Source organism: Haliaeetus leucocephalus, unplaced genomic scaffold (assembly GCF_000737465.1).
Source record: "Haliaeetus leucocephalus isolate CR32 unplaced genomic scaffold, Haliaeetus_leucocephalus-4.0 Scaffold556, whole genome shotgun sequence".
Lineage (NCBI taxonomy): Eukaryota > Metazoa > Chordata > Aves > Accipitriformes > Accipitridae > Haliaeetus > Haliaeetus leucocephalus.
The window spans coordinates 6,973,997-6,990,085 of NW_010972992.1; the positions used below are offsets into that span (position 1 = coordinate 6,973,997).

Consider the following 16,089-nt stretch of genomic DNA (forward strand, 5'->3'; position numbering starts at 1 on the left):
TGTAGATGTTGTACCTTATGCTGTAGAATGCTGGTAAATAGTTATGTTAAAAAGTATTAATTTGGATGCATTCACAGTAATCATGCTTGGCCCTTGGTGAGCTGCCTGCCCTAATATAATTTGTGGTTTGTGCATCTCGTAGAGTGTGTGGGGAATTTTTTCATCTTTGGAGCTACTGATTTCCCCCCCCCCTGCCCAGCGCCCTCAAGGCTTTTGAAGTTTTGAAAGGATGATCTTTTTTCCATCATGGCTAAGCAAGCTGTGTGTGAGTGAGTGAATGTAATCATGTTGAATCTTTGTGTTTATATGTGTTCAACTCCCTGAGTCAGCAAGATGACCTTCTGGTATCTAACAACGTGAGAGAGAGACCCCACCACAGTCCTTCTGCTTGTGTGTAGATATGTTTGTCTTCACAGACTGTCACTGAATTGTGGCCATTCCTCATGCTCATGTAAGCAGCGTCTATTCCCAATTACCTGCATCTCACAGTTGAAACACAAACAACCTTTTTAAAGCTCACCATGGATCTCACAATTTCTGGTAATGTTTGAAGGTAAACCTGGGTTTTCTTTAGCCCAGTGTGTTATTCACTAGTTGTCTTTCTGCCGTCAGTGGAACAGTGCCTAAGTATTCTGACCCTCCTGGGGACACCAGCTTTTAGGGTCAAAGACCCTGTTCAGCTATTTTATTGTTTTCTCTCACTTCTTACATGCTCTTCAGAACTCAAGCCATGTTTTTCTGTATTTAACTGTGGTGCACTTGGTCCTCATATGACAGGCCTCAGCTGGAACAGAGCTTTATAAAGTGTGAATAGTAACAATAAATTAATTTGTTTTCTCTTATTTTGTTTCTCCAGAGTCCTAGTGAGTCCTCGACAGAATTTGACTCGCATCACATTAAAAGGGACTTTCCAGGGGGCTAAAGTAGTCCGTGGCCCCGACTGGGAGTGGGGTAACCAGGATGGTAAGCTTCTTTTAAGATGTCCTGTAAAATACCATTCAATTTTTTTGTTTGTTTGTTTTTAGTTTTTGCCAAATCACTAGTTGAAAATGCATGTGCTGAGCAGTAGCTTCTGTGGGAGCTGTTCAGATGATGCAGGTTGCTGTTCTTTAGAGTATTAAATATTATTTACTTTCTTGTATTTGTTTAAAAACATATCTGTTACACAAACTGTATGCATTCATTCAGGGTGTGGGAGGGAACTTTTGCTGCTCCTGTTTCATAGATGTGAAAACTCATGGGAACCATCCTGGAAGACCTTGTATAGATCTATAAATGTACACTGTGTTATAAGAAAATAGAGACCCATCTTTTCCTGAAAAAGCTTCCATTCACAGTAGGAATAAGGTTTGTCTGACTTCATGTACGGTACTCCTTTTTCCTTTGGAATTCTTTGGAACATCCTTATTTGGACACTTTTAAGAACAGCAAAGAGAAATGATATATAAGGACTGTTCCACATGGAGCATTAATGAAGAACTGTTTGCTGTGGTTGCTGGAGAATGGTTTTTGCTTTCTGTATGAACTGTAACTTCAGGCTGAAAATGCAAAGGAACAAAAATGTCTTTTCTAGAGCTGCATTTGGGGCGTAATGACTGTGTCTAATTCACTGATACTGATTTCTCTGTAGTGCTACAAGGTTAAGGAAATTTTACTATCCGTTTCTATTCCAGAGCCTTGTACGCACTGTAATGTTACTGCTTCTTTTTTCCCTTAATAATTAAGTTGTAAGCCCAAAGGTTCCAATGTTGACTCCACCATTTATTGCAGCACTGGGTTCAGTGGAGGACATGGATACTTGCAGGGTCTGAGAGCAAAAGAAGCTTATGCTCAGTACAGCTTATCCATCCTTTTGAGATCAGATCAACATTTACATGTCTGAGACTTGTGTTGCTTACAATGATTGTGACCTGAAAGCAGTTATATGTGCAAGACGAGCAAGAAGAACATAAGGCCAGCTGCTCAGCTGGTCTCTAATGAGTACTGCTTTGTCTTTGATGGAGCTGTCCCCATCCACAGCTATTTGCTCTTCTGAACTTAGCTTCCTGGTAGTGCTAACACATCAAATCTAATTCCACTTAAGGAGGTAACATGTAAGTAGTGGTAATAAATAACCTTGCAAACTCTGTAACAGGGTCCTGGTAAGTTCATGTATTGACCATGTGGTCTTGTGTGTCTGGTAAGGGCAATAGCAGCTAGCTGAGAAATCTGATCTGGTCTTGCTTTTATTTCCCTTTGTCTTTTTAGTATTCCTGCTGCCTGAAGCCCTTTGCAGAAATTAGCATTGACTGCAAAATTTGCCAATTGACCAAACTTTTTTCTCTGCTGTGGTCGGGGTGGGCTCTGGCAGCTCTTCAATCACTTCAGCCTTTTCATTGAATACATATTTTTCCTTACTACCATTTCTCAGAGTCCAAACACCATGGAAGTGGAAGCTAGTGCCCTCCTCAGAGAAAAGCATCTGACCAGGGCGACGGGGGAGATTACTTTGTTGTTGTTGTTGTTCAAGCTGAATCCCTGCTGCAACAGACGAACTTTAAGTTCTTTTGTCACTGGTACTAAGTTTCTGTCAGCGCTAATTTGAGGCCAGTGATACCTACCAGGTTTCCTGCAGACTGACAGAGCAGGGAGAGGACAGGAACCTGCTACAACCTGTCCATGTTAGTAATACAGTCAAAGGAACACAGTGTTGATGCAAGGTCACTGTGTTCCCATACTGGAACATTGGTAGCATCCAGAGGCTCTCCCTTCCCATGGTCAGTAACTGCATATTGCATGTAGCCTTCTTTTCTAAGAGCTGTCATCCTGATTAATTTTGGACTGGACAGTTGTTTATGGTTACCTGCAGAAAGGAAGATGAAAATTACTGTTAGCTGCCCTATTGCTAGGTTCTGCGTTCTAATCTGGAAGGCTTTTTTAGGCATAGCTGTGAAGGTTACATCACAGAAATGCTTTTGGTAATGTAAATTGTGTTTTCCTAGATAGTATTCATGTGGGTGGATATCTGGAGTGCTGATCTGGTAACTGGCTGCAGTGTAAATTGTGTACAGAACTGGGATCCACCTGCCATTTCTAGGGAGAGATTTTAAAGGCAGATAGGATTTTAAAAATATTTTTCTTCCAGTAAAAATTAAGAGATACTAGGACTTTCTGATTCTCGGACCAGCCCTCTAAAGAGGCATGTTCTTGTCATTGATAGAGCTGACAATGAAGCCCACTAGTTTGTCTGTATTATGCTTTTTAGATAGATATCCAGTTAGATGAGGAAGTTAACTCCTTTAAGCTGTTAAATTCCAAGACTTTGCAGACAATTAGAAGCTCACTGTCCACTCAGCGAGACAGACATGTTGCTCTCCCCTTTTGGGAAAGCGCTAGATCAGTGCTGGGGCTTGCCCGAGTTCACACAGTGATTTGACAGTAGAGTGAGGTTAGGGAATCTGCAAATCTGACTGCCTTGTCACTAGGTTCAGTGTTGATATACTGTTGTCTCTTGGATGAGAGTATGTCCCATGTGCCCAGCCAGATTTACCTTCTCACAAATATATCCTCCTGTTCTGGATTGTTTCAATAGTGAAAAGAAGTACCAGAACAAAATTTACTTGATGTTCCTCTACCTGGCTGGTGTTGGGAAGAGATTAAAGATCTTGGGTGGATTTTACAATGCTGCTGTGTTTTTATCTTGCCACAGTGTGGTGCCATGACACTGTGCACTGCCTAACTAGGCAGTGTTTCTGTACACCAGGCAGAATGGCTGCTTCTATACAGAATTCAACTTTTCCATATTTGTATTCCAAAGTAAATGGCTGGCTGGCTTTCGGTGAGTTTAATGTAGAGATTCTCTCCTAGCTGGTCAAACTGAGTTGTCATGGTTTAATTTCCCAAATTAAAAAGGTGACTGAGTTCTCTTGTGCCTTCGGCAGATCAGGGTGAATCATGCACGCTGTGAGGAAGCTGCTGAATAATATTTTGTGTGTGTGTGATTTCCTTCTTACATGTATATGAAGAACACTTGACTGGAGGGCATTGCTTCAGGCAGCAATATGCTGTCAGTGAAGCAGACCTGTGTGCTTCTGTTCAACATGTAAAGCTGGCCTATGATAGGGCCCCACAGAAATCCTTCCTGATGGCAACTCTGTCAGAATTTCATTTGCCCCAGCTATTGACTTTTGGCTCCATGCCTACTTCTCTGTGGTGAATAGCTGGAGAACTGACAAGTTTTTTTCCTTATTTTTTACTTAGTTAAGAAAAAAAAGTCATTAAATTATATCTCAGTAAACATCCCAGTGTCAGGTGAGTTTCTGTATATTGGTCTTGGTGAAAATGCAAGCTGAACACTTTTTTCCCCTCTTTTCCATCAGGTGGTGAAGGTAAAACTGGACGTGTGGTTGATATTCGTGGCTGGGATGTAGAGACCGGACGCAGTGTGGCCAGCGTCACGTGGTCTGATGGTACCACAAATGTCTACAGAGTTGGACACAAGGGAAAAGTGGATCTGAAATGTACCGTGGAGGCATCTGGTGGCTTTTACTACAAAGAGCATCTCCCAAAATTAGGTGCGTAGAGACAAGTCTTCTGTTGAGAAATTCTGATTCATGCTGCCGTTTTGTGACACTAAAGCCGGTTTGCTTGGAAGACAGAAAATCGGTAGGTGGCTTTATAAAGTTCCCACATAATGTGTACCATTTGAAAAAAGTAGTCCATGTGTGAACCCAGAGTGGTTAGTAAAGTGGTTTGGCCTTTCAGTGGTAAGATTGTGCAAGACCATCGGATGCCCACAGCTGTATGCCAGGGAAGGATCTTCTGCCAAGGCAACTTCTTGCTGCTGCAAATGCATGAAACACCCTTCAGCAGAGAATTCAAGCCAGTGTCAGTTTTGTTAATCCAAAGTTTTTCATTCTTTAGGCAAGCAGTGGTCCAACTGGTGTTCACTATGCTTTTAGAGAGCAAATATTTTTGTTCTGGTGGACCAAAAAGTGTGTTGAAGGGGAATGTGACAAAAGGGAGATTTCTGAGCTGACTAATACTTGCCCAGCAAGGAGGTTAGTAGAAGTCATGGAAGAAGGCAATGTCTATATTGGCAACTTGTTGCAATCCACCTTTCCTCTTAACTCTAATGAAACCGAGGAAACTACTTGTGTTTTTGGACTTGCAGGATTTTTTACTAAGGTGTAATTTGGTTGTATTTTTCTAATGAGGTGCAGGGGCCATCTTTTGCTCCCCTGAAGGAAGACAGAGAGGTCTGTTCTTGAGTTTACAGCAGCAGAATCGGGTCTTTCTCATTCTTTTCTCTCCCTGAGCAGTTTGGCAAGAGCATGTGGAAAGGGAAGGGCTGGATGGCAAGCTTATTTCCAGGGGTACAGATTCTTGCTACACAGGAAGGCTAGGAGGGTAAAGCACTCCCCAAAGCAAGCTCTGTGGCTGCCTATGGAAGAGAACTTATTTTGAGTACTGTGTGGGTGTGTCTGCTGAACAACAGTTGTTGACTAAATTGCTAAGAACAGCTGCTGATGACTGACATGACATGAAGAGGCATCATTCAAAGGCATTCCCCTCTCTGGGAAGGGACAAAATTGTGTCTTGTTAGAACTACCTCATGTTTAACCCATATCAATATCAAATATCAATATCCAGTTAGCGCTAAATCCTCTTGATCTGTCTACATAGTGCTGCCCCATAGAGTGTGTAGGGCATACTCCACAATAGAAAAAGGGGTTTACACTATTCTGCCCCAATTAAGCCTATGTTAATTTGCAACCCTTGTTACAAAGCCAAATGAGACCTAAAGTGTATTATTGCATCCTGCATGTGTGTGGGTGGTATCATTCTTCTTTTTAGGAAAACCAGCTGAACTGCAGAGGAAAGAAAGCACGGACAGGCATCCATTCCAGCATGGGGACAAAGTGAAATGCCTGCTGGACATTGACATCTTGCGGGAGATGCAGGAGGGCCATGGCGGCTGGAATCCTAAAATGGCTGAGGTATGCTTCTGCTTGCTCCTATTCTCTCAGTAATGTATCAGTCACTATCTCAGACTACATAAGTAGGCACTGGCTAGGAAGTTACTAGAACATCTTTGTGTAACGTGTTACCTTCTACATTTATATTGTGTTGACCGAATCACAAATACAATTTCTTTAGTGGTAGGATGCTGGAGTCAGATTTATTTTTAGGCTCAGATAAATCTGTGTTGTATGAGAATTGCCTCGTGGAGCCCTGCATAATTTCTAAGAGTCTACGATGGGTCAAAAGACTTGCTCAAAAGTCTTGGAAGCCAGTGCAAAAAAACTAACGGCTGGTTTGTTTGTTTTTAAATGAGCCATGGATCTGTTCCTTGGAATTCTGGATCCATTCTCTGTTTGGCTCCTTTTGTACTGTGCATTACTACTAATGAAAGTTATGTATTTTGTCAACAGTGGGCTCTATTCCTGGCCAGGGCTAAAATTTCTCAGCCCATATGATGTTCTTGGAGCTTAGCCTGTTGTCTTTAGTTTGAAGAGCTATCAGTCTGTTCTCACCTGTTGTCTAAAAAAACCTCAGACAGTAGAGGAAGTAAAAGATCGAAATGACACCTATTACTGTAGTATAGCATCTCAGGGGGCCATCATGGAAGTGAGTCTCCAGGGGGTTGTGAACATTCAGTGTGGGCTTACGTTCAGATGAAATGGTAACAGCTGAATAAAATGAATAAATTTGCCATTTAAATTAAAAGGTCTGTGCTTTTTGTTTCTCCCTAAGTCAACTTCCTTGGCTTTTAGTAGTCTACAGATCTGGCCCAAAATGGATTAAATTTCCTTTACATATTGAAGAAGGCAGTACTGCTGTTGTGCAGTAGATTTACTGCAAGACAAAAATCACATTTTGATACTCGTCATTACAGTAATAAGACCTGTATCTGAGCCTGTATTAGTAACTTGTATAAAAGTGGCTTTTTGGAGAGGGAGGGAAGTGTATAGCCACAAGTGACCAAAATGCCTGCTACACTGGAGTCAGTAAACTGAATAACCTGCAGGTCTGATTCCAAGACAGCTGTCTGAAGCCTTGGTAGATGAAGCAGTGCTATAAAATTATAAAGATACATTCTATATGTATCCCAGCCCAACCTGCCCTGTAGGTGAGTGCTGTTTTTGAAATCAGGCTTTAAAATGTCAAGACAAACTATGTCATTTCAGTTTCATTGTGGAAATCTACTAACTGATCATTGGTCTCTTTTTTTTTTTAGACTGGCAGGCAGGGACTTACTGTCTTCTGGCATGAACTTTAAGAACGCTGTCAGTGGAGCAATGAATTTTTTATTCCAGCTAAGGCTCTCATCCCCAAAGCTATAGTTTTTGAATGTTGCTGTGTAGCTACCATAGTCTGCTAGGTTGTTTAAACCTCTGCACTTCTGAATTCCTGTTGTTGGTGAATGCAGGTATAGAGAGGGATATTAAACAGAGAAACAGTAACTTCCTCTCACCTCAGAAATTGGTACTTTTTGTTTCCTTCAAAACTGTCAGCTGCTCAGGACCTGCCAGAATCAACAGATATAGAATACTGCACTACACAATGATACTTGGTTTTCTGTAGTCTCCTCTGCTGTGCCCCCTTTTTTTCTCTCAAAGCATGCCTTGCTGGTATTATACCACAGAACAATGTTGTAATCTCTACCCACGTTTGTCATTTGGAAGGAGGAGGACAATTTGTGCTGCATTTTCAAGGATTTTCGCACTTTGTATTCCTATCGCCCTCCTCCCCCAATATGCTGCTACTTTAGAAGAGCTTCTTAAGCAGGCTTTCCCTCCTTTTGCAGAAAAACAATGACTGCATCACATTTAAAGCAGGTTTGGGAGCACTGTTAGTCTGTGAGTTGGAAATGGTGGGTAATTTAGCCATCTGTGCCTTGGATGCCTGCTTTCCCCACTATTAAGCAATGTGATTTATTTAGGGGATTTTCCCTACTTTTTTTTTCCCCCTATCAAAAGTTCATTGGCCAGACAGGGACTGTGCACAGAATCACGGACAGAGGGGACGTGAGGGTCCAGTTCAACAGTGAAACCCGCTGGACTTTCCATCCTGGAGCTCTGACTAAGGTACGTGCTGGTAGGTGAGCTTGGCCAGAACTAGAAGTGCTGCAGGGAATAGCTGTCGCTTTAGCCTGCTGTGTCTCAAGCAAGTGCCGAAGAAATACGCTGCTATTCTAAAAGCAGTAGTTCTAGGCAGAATTTCCTGCAAGCCATCAGAGCTAAGACAGATGGTTGCAGACAGTGGGCGTTGGGCTACTAGGCTGTCCAGTTTTATGAACCTTTGCATTTCAGATGTTCTAAGTTCTTAAGGTAAATTCCATTTCTTAATTTCAGCTGCTTTGAAAAGAGTGGTAATACAGACCTACAGTAGCTCATCCTTCTGCAGCTACCTTTCATCTATGAACTTTCTTCCACATCGTTTCCATTTGATTTTGTTTTCTTCCTTATTCTTGTGTCTTCATGATAGCCTCCTTTTTGCATCTTTCTTTGTCTTGCTTCTCTCCAATTCTTCTGGATGACCTGAATCTTTAATCCAGCTCTTCTAATTTTGTGTCTGCATTTCTAAAGCTCATAGCAATGGCCTTCCCCAGAGGCTTGAGGACTTGAAATGTGGATGATTAGAAACAGGGCTAATAGGTATAGAAGGAGCTGCTGGAAGACTACAAAATTCTGAAAGACCTGAACAAGGTCACAATGCTTAAAAACTCCAATACCAATGGAAAATGCCATGTCAGACTGTTTTGCGCAGAATTAGTCTGCTTTGAAAAGTGTGTTTTGACAGTGCTCCCTTCTCAGCTCAGTGAGCAGAGGGAGCATCTGGCAAATTACCAGTACAGATAAACTCTGGTTTCCCTTTTCTGTTTTAAATAACAAACAGATTTAACTTCCTTATTAAAGTGAATTAAAATCTCCAGTGCCAAGTCAGGTATAGTGAGGAGATGGACCAAGGGAAGTTCCATACGTACTTTATACTGGTAGTAATTATAAATGGTTTGAAGAAGAAAGAAAAGAAGAAAAATGTTCTGTCCCAAATTATTTCCCTACTTAAATGTGCACTTGACTTAAAACAGAAATACCCCAGCCCTTGACTATGTTTATTTTGCAGTGCAGTGATTACAGATTTTTTTGGTAGTTGTACTTATGTTTTGTAATGCCTTGGTTTTTTGAGTTGATAGGCTTTTTGTTGGGTTTTCTGAGGGTGGGGGTGGGGTGGAGGGACTGATTGTGCTTTTTTTTTTTTTTTTTTTTTCCCTGGCTTCATCCCCCAAAAGCTTATGACTTTCTTTTTCTTGTAGCTCAACACCTTTTGGGTTGGTGATGTTGTCCGGGTGATAGATGATATGGAAACAGTGAAGCGATTCCAACCTGGTCATGGGGAGTGGACAGATGAAATGGCACCTGTGAGTGCGCGCCAGTTCCAGAACAGTCCAGTAACTTCCTGAGTTCTCCCAAGCAATTAGTAATAGTGACTGGGCTTGCATTGCCCTCCAGTATTCCTGCTGGTCAGTGAGTGCACAGACCTTTCTGGGACTGCTGAGGCCTTGCAAAATAAATGTTGCCTGGTGTTATTGGCTATTGGTAATGCAATCCTATTGCAGCACCCAAAGAAGAGCAGGTAAATGGGGAATCTGACGAAGGATTTGGCTATGAGTAAGTCAGATAAGAGGTTTTACTAACTAAAGTAAACAAGTCCTCTTGCGTACCCTCCATAATTCTCTGGAATGAGGCAGGAAAGTGGCCACGTGGAAAAATGGTCTGATCACACCAGTATGGCTAAAAAGCAGAATACAGGTGTCCTCCAGGAGCAATTAAATGCACAGAGGAAACCTCTCCTAGTCCCAATTTTTATCAGTTCTCTCAGGGTTCTTCAGACTATGTTTTGTTGTTTCACCACCTTCCTCTCCAGACGTTCGTAATGTGTCTGGGAAACCCTTCTTATGTAAAACTAGTAATAGAAAAACTGCTGAGAACCCTCTGGTGTCCTTGAAGTGGGAGTTGTCTGCGAGTGTGTCACTATTCAGTGCTTCTTTTCATGCAGCAGGAGTGCCGCCTGCGAAACCGCTCTTAGAAGCATTGCATTGGTTCTGGGATGCAAAGCATGCTGCATCTTACCTTTTAAAAATCATTTCTCTTTTTCCGTTGCAGACCCTAGGGCACATCGGCAAAGTGATCAAAGTCTATGGGGATGGAGATTTGCGAGTGTCGGTTGGAGGGCAGTCCTGGACATTTAACCCAGCTTGCCTGACAGCCTACCAGAGAGATGAGGAAGCAAACCTCATGACAACGGAGAATGCAAAAGAATCAAAAAGTGAGATAGTGAGAACAGAGATGTCTGATTTGTCAGGGATCGTGAAATGGTTGCTCTGGTGTAACAGCAGCAACACGGTTTGGACAGTATTAAACTCCAGCTGCCTGTTCTTCCTGGACAGAGTTCCAAAACCAGGCTGTGCCTTACTGGGGAAGCAAAGCTGGCGTTAACAGGAAAATACAGAATTTAGGACTCGGGAATGCTAACCGTAGCACTGCCCTAGGTTCAGTATTTGCTTCTGCCTTGATCTGTCTCAATTTCCTGTTCCATCCTGCTGTGTTTCCTGTAGGAGGATACTAATTCTTGAATGTTTGTGAAATATTCCCAGGTCCTTGCGTGGAAGTGTTGTCATATCAATGATTATTTGCCCAGTCTACCCTGAAATTGAATTTGGATCACATGATGTGTAGAAGGGATTTTTTTTCTGGTTTGCACATCTGCTCATAAAATTTTTTATAGCCTTACCGTACGTATTTCCTTTAGATGTCAGGATCATGCAGGAGAGAGGACAGACCTGCTGGTTTTTTTGTTTTGCTATATAGGTGGGTCTTAAACTGTTTGCTCAAGTTAGACTTCAGGGAGAACTTTCATGCAAGCCCAAGCTTTTTAACTTTGCTCTATCTGGAGAACTGTAACACCTCTGTCCTCTCAAGCACTCAAAAGTCTGTAATTAGAGGGCCTATCTGAAAGGACCTGTATTTCTTCCCTACAGCATCCTTTCCAAAACCATGCATTCCTCTTGAGATTATTTGCCCTTTTGTGCCCTTCTGTGTTGGTCTTCTGTAGCATGGTCTCATGTCTTTTCGATTCTCAAAACATCAGACTTGTAAAGCAAAAGTTCTGTGTAAGCCACAAATTTGTAAAGCTCTTTGTGTGAGCTAAGTATTAGAGGTATAGCAGGCCCATGCTGTGGCTATATTAGCTGTACTATGCCAACTGTAAACATGTATACACATGCTCTTTGGCCCTCTTAACTAACCTGTTGCTGTTTCTCATTCCTACCAGGTACTTTGGTTACTGTATTGGAGAAACTGCTGTTGCAGAAGACTGAGTCAGAGCACGCAGGCTGCCTGGTCATTTGTGCAGCACTCAATAATGCGGCTAAAGTTCGGGAGCTCCTTCAGAAGTACCCAGACAAGGCAAGTTTTGAAGACATCCTGAATGGTTACTTTTAGTTGCTCTTCTTTAAAGTACTGTCATAAGATTTTGTAGTCAAGTGGGGAAAAGGTTAGGAGAAAAATAATAGATTTTTTTATATATACCTAGTATTAGCTCCTAACAGGTGGAAAATTATTTTGCTGCAATTTAGGATTCAATTTATGTGTTAAATGTGCATATTTTATGGCTCCAGTTTGTGGCCTTAAATCTGAACTAGCGTTAAGTCCTTACAGCATGCTTCCAAAGCTGGCTTTTCCCAGATTTCCTGTATGGACAGTGCACTTGTAGAATTAGGGGGAGAGGTATTTATCTATATGAAAACAGTAGCAAGATGTCTGAATATCTAGCCTTTGTTCGAAAAGAAAGCCATGGGTTGTGTCTGGCTGAATGTGTCTGTCCTTAGATGACCTTGTAAAATGGTATTGTTGGAATCAGGAAAGAGAAAAGCTGCCCAGATCCTGATGCTGTGCATGTCTGTGCAGTGTCTTATCTTGTGTCTGACTGGAGCAGGGAACTGGCCTTGACTTGTTGCTGAACAATTTATGTGCTTGCAGAGTGCCAAACTGTTAGGATCACATCTACTCAAATCACTGCTCTTTCAAGCTGCCCGTTTGAAGGTTCAAGCTCCTTCAGTGGGGGGTACAGGGTTTATAAACAGGTTAAAAAAGGAGAACCAGAGAACAAAGTATTTCAGCAGTGTCCTTGGAAACCATTGGTAACAAAACAGAAGTTTTGTTGAGGCTATGTCTGCATGGCTGGCAGGAGCAGCTGGATGTGTGAACGAAGAAAACTAGAATCAATTCTGAAGGAACCCCTGTGAAGCTGATTTAGTGGTTAGTTGTATGGTATTTATTATGATTCTTTATTTACAAAGTTAATGGGGCCTCTGGAGATGGGAAGAATAGACAAATACCTGTAATTGATGAATTTATCCCGGATAAGAAAATGTCATGAGTCAGGAATCTGTTATGTTATTAGTTAGTTTTATTAGATTTCTATTCTAATATTTGTATTAATAAATTAGTTATTTCTCTTAGAGTGTTATATACAGCAAGAGGATGTTGGATTTGAGGCTCACTTAGTAGTGCAAGTTGGAATTGCTTGTCAAGGCCTTTTCAGCTTACATCAGCTTTGTCTGTCTTGTGCAAATGGAAGAATAACAGAGTGGCCTCTAATGCCTCCTTGCCTAAATGACTCACCCATCACTTTGAATGAATCAAAGGAAGTCTTGCCTGTCCTGGTCTCAGGACTGCTGCATAGAACCAGCTGCAGGGGAAAAAAAAAAACCTTTGTTCTCCTTGCCAGCCTGTTGATGTTTTGCTAGCTCCTTCATCTCTTCTCCTTAGCGTTCCACTGATTTCAGTAGCTGCTGCTGCTTTTTTTTTTTCTTGCCTTTCGTACAGCCTTTCTTTGTTCTTCAGTCCCTTTAATTCTTAAAAAATATCGCTGCAGCACTTCAACACTGTGATACACCCTCCAGCCCTGTGCCCAGTAAAGTACCTGGAGCAGCATAGAACAATGGGGACTTGGCATCTTCAAAGCCTTATGCAAAGCTAATTTGATCTCATCACACATTTTCCTATTGGGAAAAGAATCATTGGCAGAGATGTCAAGAAGTATTCTGCTTGCAGGCATAGAGGCATTTGGCATCAGAGCTGCAATTAGAGCCCTGGCTTCCAGTTCTGTTCACTCGCTTCTCCCTTCTTGACTAAATGTGCTGTCCCCTTCCCCTTTAGAAATATCCTGGGACAAAGTCAACCTTGTAGTTGATGTACCTGAAGTGGGGCCGACGGGGCACAGATTCTGCTTAGCATTTCTGAACCTGCAGCTGTTCTGCAGCTAGTGACTTCCATCCTGCTGGGCCTGCTCTAGAACAGAGCTAAGGCCTGAAGACAAGGCAAGGTCTTTCCTAACCAAGCTGTTTGCTGTGTCTCTGCCCTTCCTGTAGGTCGACGCAAAGAACCAGGGTAGAACTGCACTGCAGATTGCTTCTTATCAGGGGCATCTGGATGTCGTGAAGATTTTGCTGCAGGCACATGCTACTGTCAACCTAAGGGATGAAGAAGGGGATACAGCACTGCACTATGCAGCTTTTGGGTAGGATATCTTTCTTCTTGCTGTCTCTGATACAAGACCTAAAAGGCTGCAAAAGGATGTTTCTAGATATAAATGGGCAGTCTGTGTGAAGGATGTGTGGCTGATGGAGGCTTTTCTCTGATTTTACCTTATGTTAGAAATTGGCCTTTGAGCTTCAGGGCCACAAGTGCATTTCTTAGTGCACTAATTTAACCTTCACAGCTAGGTCAGTTTCCATGCTAGAAATTTTGGGGGCGAGGGGGGGATCAGAACAAGTGATACAGAGGTTTTGGTGATGAGATATTTTTTTTTTTCAGAGGAATGGGAGGGTGGTGTGGTTGGTTGGGATTAGTTTGGTTGGTTTCTGTAAGTGCATATGTTTTCCAGAGCAAGATGAAAGGTTGAATTGTGTTGTCAGTTACCAGGGAAGAATTCATCAAGAGCGAAAGATTCTTGTTGATTTAAAGCAAAGAGAGAGCAGATTCTGGAGTACAAGTTAGGAAGGTTTTGGTGTATGTTTGGGGGTTTTTTTGATGCTAAGAGGCGGGGGGATGAGGCTGAGAGGATACAAAACCTGAGAAGTTCCATTGCCTTGCAAGGAGGAAGAATTTCCTGTCTGCACAGGGTTGAATCTAATCTGTCTTACTCCTTGCTTTTAAATCAGAAACCAAGCTGAGGTTGCCCGTGTGCTTATTGGTAAAGGAGCCAGTGCAGACCTGTTAAACAATGCAAAATGCACAGCATTGTATGTTGCTGTCAGTCAAGGATTCACAGAGGTGGTGCGGAGCCTCTGTGAGCTCAACTGTGATGTCAACCTCCCAGTAAGTTTTGGGTTTTGTGGGATTTGTGTGTGTGTGTGTTGGGTTTGGTTTTTTTTTGTTTTTGAGGCAGGGAGGTGCTGCTTTATGTCTTACACCATTTGTTGCTTCGTAGAATTTGAAGATCATTCTCTTAAAATGCACTACTGTGCATCGCACAGAGGAAGTATTCCTCTAAGTTCAGTACTCTGAAATTCCAGGTTTGGGTCTGCTCCTTCATCATGGTGAGTCTGCTCAGCTCAATCCAGTAGTGTGCTCTCTGTTGTGCTGGGCTCAGGCTTCCAGTGAGAGCTGACCTGCTGCTAATGTGTGTTGTTGAAACGCTCCTGTTCCCAGCAATAAAGAGTGATGAGATTTTTTTAAGACTTGTGTTTAGGAACTTGAAGGGTGGTGATGGTGAATTGGACCCAGCCCATTTTTAGGGTGTGCTGGTATGATGGTGGGACTGGACTGTGCTGGGTCAGTCTCTCAATGCTAGTTAGAACGTTAGCACCCGTCTCCTCAGCCGCTGATATCAAGCCCTGGGGAAATGATTTCACAAAGGCTATGAAACTGCTATGGATGCCAGTGATGTTTGGATGTTTGGCCTGGAGTTGATGTGTCCTGGTGACGCTATCATCTTGTCTTGAACTGTCCCTCAGGGTGAGCTGTTTCATTTGACACTCTGAGGTAGGTAACCTGTATTCTGCTTTGGTATCCATTTATAGGATTCCCAGGGAGACACCCCCCTGCATTATGCTATCACTGCAGATTACAAAGTCGTTATTGAGATTCTCACTGAAGTACCCAACATAGACTTCACTGTCCAGAATTGTCAAGGCTTCAACCTGCTCCACTATTCTGCTCTAAAAGGCAACAAGCTGTAAGTGACCTTTTTTCATTTTTACTGCTTTTACAGATGTTAACTTGTGCTTGCTGTCTTAATATTAAGAAGGTAGCAGATGTAGTTCTAGACAGCTAGGAAGGAACTGGTTGGTTATATATTTCTTGGGTTTAGATATGGCTAGGTATAGCTGTTCTCCTCCTCCCCTCCTTCATGCATTCACAGGGAACTGCTGCCTGCTTTCCCCATCCCATCTTTCTCATACCTCCCTAGCTTGGCTAAGAAATCTGTCTGCTTCTGGATAGTCTGCTTAGATGTTTGGGTTCACACATGCAAGGACAGGAGAAGGTCTGTAGTAAACAGTATTTGAAAAGACTCTGTCTAACTGAGAGCGTTTGGAATTCTTCCAAGGATAAATCTGCTCATTATTTTCATAGCAGTGTGAGTTTACCCTACTTTATTAAATGATAACTGAGGGCTTCTGTTTATTTTTGTAATTCAGTCTGTGAGATACAGACAGTGCTCTGCATCACAGGTGCCAGTTCATGGTGCTGTCTATTAAGACGTGAACATTTGTAACTACTGAGCAGAAGAGACAGGCCTGTCTCTTCTGCATTGTTTTCCTTTCTGATAAAGTGACTCTTCCATCTCTGTTAACCTCCAACACTCTAGAGCCATAAAGAAGATTCTAGCAAGAGCTCGGCAGCTGGTTGACTCCAAAAAGGAAGACGGCTTCACTGCTCTGCACCTTGCTGCTCTCAATAATCACAAAGAAGTGGCAGAAATTCTCATCAAAGAGGTAAGAAACACCACCAACAAAGACTTCCATCTGTCCCACTCTCAGAAACCCTATTTCCTAAGTACTACTGAGTTAATGCTGGGACTCATAAGAATGTCTCTGTC

The 16,089-nt window shown here is 42.3% G+C and overlaps 1 protein-coding gene across 3 annotated transcripts in view; it reads left to right on the plus strand.

Annotated features, from left to right (window-relative positions):
* The window catches only part of MIB2 (mindbomb E3 ubiquitin protein ligase 2), a 51,564-nt gene that overhangs the window by 25,801 nt on the left and 9,674 nt on the right, over nucleotides 1-16,089 (plus strand). For 2 of the 3 annotated variants that reach the window (XM_010577435.1, XM_010577437.1), the window contains exons 4-14: nucleotides 857-963; nucleotides 4,359-4,553; nucleotides 5,836-5,978; nucleotides 7,962-8,069; nucleotides 9,299-9,403; nucleotides 10,149-10,311; nucleotides 11,317-11,450; nucleotides 13,418-13,566; nucleotides 14,210-14,366; nucleotides 15,071-15,225; nucleotides 15,859-15,985. In XM_010577435.1, the coding sequence (XP_010575737.1) occupies nucleotides 857-963; nucleotides 4,359-4,553; nucleotides 5,836-5,978; nucleotides 7,962-8,069; nucleotides 9,299-9,403; nucleotides 10,149-10,311; nucleotides 11,317-11,450; nucleotides 13,418-13,566; nucleotides 14,210-14,366; nucleotides 15,071-15,225; nucleotides 15,859-15,985 (1,543 nt within the window). The remainder of the gene's footprint in view (nucleotides 1-856; nucleotides 964-4,358; nucleotides 4,554-5,835; nucleotides 5,979-7,961; nucleotides 8,070-9,298; nucleotides 9,404-10,148; nucleotides 10,312-11,316; nucleotides 11,451-13,417; nucleotides 13,567-14,209; nucleotides 14,367-15,070; nucleotides 15,226-15,858; nucleotides 15,986-16,089) is intronic. The other variant, XM_010577436.1, reaches the window with a different exon arrangement.